The 5929-nt window shown below is 38.3% G+C and overlaps 1 protein-coding gene across 1 annotated transcript; it reads left to right on the plus strand.

The window, feature by feature from the left end:
• Positions 1-5312: 5312 nt before the first annotated feature.
• LOC144639648 (pancreatic secretory granule membrane major glycoprotein GP2-like) lies at positions 5313-5727 on the plus strand (the record flags this gene model as incomplete). The annotated part of the gene is made up of 2 exons (XM_078498933.1): positions 5313-5322; positions 5356-5727. Coding segments are annotated over exons 1-2 (382 nt in total), but the record flags the coding sequence as incomplete, so codon positions are not given.
• Between the last annotated feature and the right edge of the window lie 202 nt (positions 5728-5929).

The following is a 5929-nucleotide window of genomic DNA, read 5'->3' on the forward strand; positions in this document are numbered from 1 at the left end:
TTCGACTATTTTGCTTGTTTACAAGCAAATAGGAGATTAGGAGTGATGTGGGCAAAATTTGGAACATTCTTGTCTACTCTCAAGGGACTTTTTTAATTTCTCAAGGGACTGTTTTAATTTCTCAAGGGAGTTCTTTCCGCTTAGTGGGCGATGAAAGGGTCTCTTATTATTATTGCGTCAACACTTTCGATCTCGTGTTAAAGACGTGACTTGTCACATATTCCGGTGTAGGTGATGAAAGGGTTTGTCATTAGTATTGCGTCAACACTTGCGGGTTCAAATTGCGGCCTCGTGAAAAAGCATTAAAAACGCTAACAAAATTACAGAATTCAGACTACTACAGAGAACCTTGAAAGAAACTTTGTTTAGAATTTATTTTTAGTTTGGATGAAGTCAAGAAATGTGTTGACAAGGGGCAGAGTATCGAAATTTTTCGCACCGTGCTGTACTGCACGGCAGAAATAATTATCCACATGTTCATGTTGAAAGCGAAGTTTTAATTTGAGCAGCCGGCTTTTGAAGTCAATTGTACACTAAATGGATTTACCGATCGTTCAAAAAATTACAGAGAACCTTGAAAGAAACTTTGTTTAGAATTTATTTTTAGTTCGGATGAAGTCAAGAAATGTGTTGACAAGCGGCAGAGTATCGAAATTTTTCGCACCGTGCTGTACTGCACGGCAGAAATAATTATCCACATGTTCATGTTGAAAGCGAAGTTTTAATTTGAGCAGCCGGCTTTTGAAGTCAATTGTACACTAAATGGATTTACCGATCGTTCAAAAAATTACATCCAAGTTCAAAGCAATAACAGTACATTACCAAAAAATTACAGAGAACCTTGAAAGAAACTTTGTTTAGAATTTATTTTTAGTTTGGATGAAGTCAAGAAATGTGTTGACAAGCGGCAGAGTATCGAAATTTTTCGCACCGTGCTGTACTGCACGGCAGAAATAATTATCCACATGTTCATGTTGAAAGCGAAGTTTTAATTTGAGCAGCCGGCTTTTGAAGTCAATTGTACACTAAATGGATTTACCGATCGTTCAAAAAATTACATCCAAGTTCAAAGCAATAACAGTACATTACCATTTCGTTCTCAAAAGACTTGAGAAGCCGCAATTGGTCCTTGTTTAACTCCGTGATTTGAATTCAAAACGCATTTGTAAGCACTATTACACCATATCTTCGCGGCGGTGAAAGGAAAGATAAATCCTTCATCAACAAGGTTTCAGCACTCTGTACTCCATGGTTTTCCGTTTTAAGGCCACTTTAAAATTCTATAGTGTTTCTCCTTTCCGTTTTAAGTCCCAAATATGTTTTTTTTTCTTGTTCAGAATCAAAACAAGGCCTTGGAAGTTTGTAAATACGATTTCCTTGTACGATTTCAATGCACGGAATAATACGAAAAACCTTCTTCTAGGACCCCAAGAGTTCTCTAAAAATATGCGCAGAAAACAGATTTTGATTGGTTTATTTGCCGTTATTATCTATAGAACAATAGAAGAACCAAAAAAACTCCAGGGAGGGTGGGAAAGGGCATATCCGCTGTAGGTGATGAAAGGGTCTCTCATTAGTATTGCTTCAAAATTATCCACATGTTCATGTTGAAAGCGAAGTTTTAATTTTAGCAGCCAGCTTGAAGTCAATTGTACACTAAATGGATTTACCGATCGTTCAAAAAATTACATCCAAGTTCAAAGCAATAACAGTACATTACCATTTCGTTTTTAAAAGATTTGATAAGCTGCATTTAGTCAGTGTTTTGAATTCAAAACGCATTTGTAAGCACCATTACAGCATGGCGGCGGTGGAAGGAAAGATAAATTAATCCTTCATCAACAATGTTTTAGCACTCTGTAGTCCATGGTTTTCCGTTTTAAGGCCACTTTAAAATTCTATATTTCTCCTTATCGTTTTAAGTCCCAAAGATGGTATTTTTCTTGTTGGTTTTCAAAGCCTGGTGAGACCGGCACAAGCAATTTGGGGGGTGGTTTCCAATGTTTGGGTCAACATAACACTGGGGAGCTGGTGTTAAAGACGTGACTTGTCACATATTCCGCTGTAGGTGATGAAAGGGGCTCTCATTAGTATTGCGTAAACACTTTCGGGTTCAAATTGCGGCGTTATGGATTGAAGATAACTGTAATTTTTGCATACGCAAGCCAAATCGGTCATAAACTGTCTAAAAACGTTTTGTTCTTTGTATTAAAAGGAAAGTTCTTGGAGAGTGCGTTTTATCCATTAGTACAAAGTTATCAGTACAAAGATACGCACGTTAATGCTTTAGTTTGGCAAGAGTGAAGTTAATGAAATAACATAAACGGATACAAATTCCAGTGGTTTTTAACTGTTGCGGAGTGGAGTGGTTTTCAACGGTTTACGAAGTTTAAAGGAGCAATAGAGCTCTATCTACTGCTCAATAAATTTGTTTTCAATAGCACTGAACTTGACAGTTGTCATAAACTTTTCTTCACCGTTGGAAGAATTCACTCTGGAAAAGAGACAGATGTTCAGTGGAGCAAGAGAGTTACCTTGAGTGCTAGTGTCATGTGGTACAGATGTTTTTTCGATAAAGTTATCGCTACATGGTTTCGCTTTTAGTCTTTGAAGTATTTCCGCACTGCGGTTGGTAAGCGAGTGGGGAAACATCAACGCAGTTGCAGTATCTGGCAATTCTCATTTATGCTCGTGATTTTTGCCATCAGTAACTGGTTAACTCATTTGCCATCGTTTGCCAAAACGTACAATTTTTAAAGTGCTACGCTTTTCCTTCTTTTTTTTTCTCTCACTTCTGTTATGTTCAATTTTTTTTTAACACGTGTTTTCTTTTGTTCTGCCGTGTTTATTTATAGCCGTTTACGCTATTCCGTTGTCTTAGTTGTTATCAATGCTGACACACCCCTTGACACACCAGTTGAGATAAAATTCTCCCGTTATATGCTAAGCTGCGCTAAAGAAGTTTTTTTTTTTCTTTTTAGAGAGATAAGCTACCACTTTATTCAATTCTACGGTATGATACATTCTATGAATTTTTGGTATGGCAGTTTTAGTATTTAATCCTGAATTTCCTACTGTGCGATTAAGTAAGTCGCTAACAGGCTCGTTAGTATGTTTTCGTGAGCGATGCTTTTGAATTTACACAATGGACGCACAGCAAGATAAAACGAATTTCCGGTAATTGTTTGAGTACATAGGTGGTGGAAAACACGGATCCTGCTTCCCAAAATCCGTAACCGGGTTTACATTACGTTTTTGACGTAGGGTATAAGCAAGCCCGACAGTTTATAAATTTCAGTTAGAAACTAAACAGATGAAGTCTTCTTTTTGAGTTATCACCCAAAATTTTATTCTTTCTTATAATTTGTAACAGATTTTTGGTCTAATTAGACCGTAAATCGCCAAAATTATTTTAATTCGCGTTACTTCCGTTCTCCTCCAAATTTGGTATACAGGAAGTGAATTTTATCCGCCAATTACCTAGTGATTCCGGCCAAGAAACTTTAATGTGCCTTACATGACGATTTTTGCAGAAGTTATTCCTTCAGCAATATGGCGGAATCTCGGTCTAACGAGCTTTAATAGGGTTTAAAGCTCGTTAAGATGGTCTTTGAGAAGGAATTATGATCTGAAACGTTTTTCGAGTGTCAGAGCAAGTTACTTGGAGATTTGGGTCTATATTCGAAGCTAGAAATTGAGGTAAATTATCTGTCTTGTTGCTTCGCACGTGTTTCGGTCTGTTGCGTATGCTGTTGAATAACTTGTGTGTGTTTTTTACATCCCATCGCCCCGGGCAGCTGAAAATTTGAACACGATATTATTCATAGAACGCCCCTCAAACTGCTCAAGGCTGCTTAATCGGCAGAGAAAACGGAACAATCGATACTCACCAAGAACTATGTCGGTCAAGCTGGTTATCCTATACGTAGTTATTCCATAAAACGCTGGTTATAGATAGCCACACATTAGCTTTGGGCAGAGCGCGCTGTTCAACTAACTCAAAATCGTTCACATGCTCAATTTACATACAGAAAAGAAAAGAGACCTGTTTTGCCTCTTCAGTGACAGCAGAATAACCGACGGAAACAATAGAAATAAAGTCAACAATTACTTTTTATTGTTTACAAATACAAGTTAGTCAGTTATTAAATTCTCGTTTATAAATCCGCGCGTCGTTTTCTTCTGTTTTAGCCAGCAGAAGGTTTTGGTTCATTTTCCCTAGGTACCATCGATATTTTGTAAAATCCCAGCAAGTTTTCTCCAAGGAAAACCGTCCCAGCAAGCGAACAGTCTCATTCCTAAATTTGCCAGCCAGCTCAAGTTCAGGTTGCAGAGCGGAAATTTTGTGGAGCGGTTTCGTTGGGTTCTTCTGCGTATGAATAGATAAAATTCCAAATGGTACAAAATGAAAGGGGCTCTCATTAGTATTGCATAAACACTTTCGGGTTCAAATTGCGGCGTTATGGATTGAAGATATATGATATGATATGGATATGTGAGATAGCTCATCTCACAACAGCTCACCTTGAGCAGGGTTTGACTTGGATAAATTACCTTAATAGAAACCCCTTGTTCTTGTGATTCCATTAGAAATTTCTCAGTACAAACTTATTAACTTCAGGAACTTTCATTTCCCTTTTAACAGCTTTCTTAACTTACTTCGGCTTTATGCGTTTCTTTATCTCGAACCTATGCCCCACTTCACCCTAACCCCCCCCCCCCCCCAAATAATCATTATTCGACGCCTTCTTTACCTTAAATTGGCGTATTTTTAATTGAAATGGTTCTTTGTTTTGGTAGCTGTTGTTGCCACTTTTTAAAATGTTTCACACTTCTGCATTTTACAAAATTCACACATACTGCCTTTTTAAGAAAATACGTCAATGCGCATTTTATAATGTTCCTCCCATCAACCGTACCGTTCCACCGTTCCGCCGTTCCACCGTTCCTACATTCCTAATAATAAACTAACCAGAATATCCAGGACAACACAAATTTACATATTTCAACACTTGCACTCCTAAACAAAGTGAAAAGCCTAATTCACCCTTTAAAAAGAACTACTCCATACCACAATTGACTGCCAACAGATAAACCATAGCAAAATAGTCGTAGTCTCACAGAGATCTTTGATTTCCTTGTTTTGTTTTTTTTTTCATTGTAGTATCCTCCGATTAATTTCTACGACGTGCCTTTTCGGAGGTAGAAAAGAAAACAAACATAGTGATAATCACGGCGTAATTGCGGGTAAATTTTCATAAAAAGTTGGACCTGAAAAAAAATTTACACTGTAGTGTGGTTATATTCTAAGTATGAAGTTGAGTAATATGAGTATATGATTAAATATTCATCTAGCATTTGACCCATGCAACCCTGGCAGTTACAAAGAACTTAACACATACGACCGTCTTGTGGGAAACTCTGATCAAAGCTCAGTGCTATGTGATCAGCGAGATCTCGCCTTGCCGGGCTGGTATCGCTTCACGGGTGAGGCTGGTGACCATATACCAACTAAATGTCCAAGCACACTTCGCTGTGGTACGCATGCTCCAGGATGGCTGAATGGAGCACATCCTTCGGTCGCAGATGGTGTAGTCACTCGTGAAGTTTGTTATCATTGGACGAACAACTGCTGTCAGTGGAAAAATGACATTAAAGTAAAGAACTGTGGCGCGTTTTACGTGTATGAGCTGCAGAGACCGCCTGCATGTTCGCTACGATACTGCGGTAAGTATTTAACTAGTAATACGTGACTCGCAGGGCCTCGCGAAGCTCTGGGTTGGGGAGGGGGGGGGGTGTTATAAAAAAGGAGTGGATTATTTGAAGTTGAACATTTATTGAATTGTACATATTCAATTTTCCACAGTATAGTAGGCAGGAAGATATATTTGTTAGAAATTTCAACGGGCATGGCCGCGAGTCCGAGACA

This window comes from Oculina patagonica, unplaced genomic scaffold (genome assembly GCF_052425735.1).
Source record: "Oculina patagonica isolate OP01 unplaced genomic scaffold, crgOcupat unplaced1149, whole genome shotgun sequence".
Classification (NCBI taxonomy): Eukaryota; Metazoa; Cnidaria; class Anthozoa; order Scleractinia; family Oculinidae; genus Oculina; species Oculina patagonica.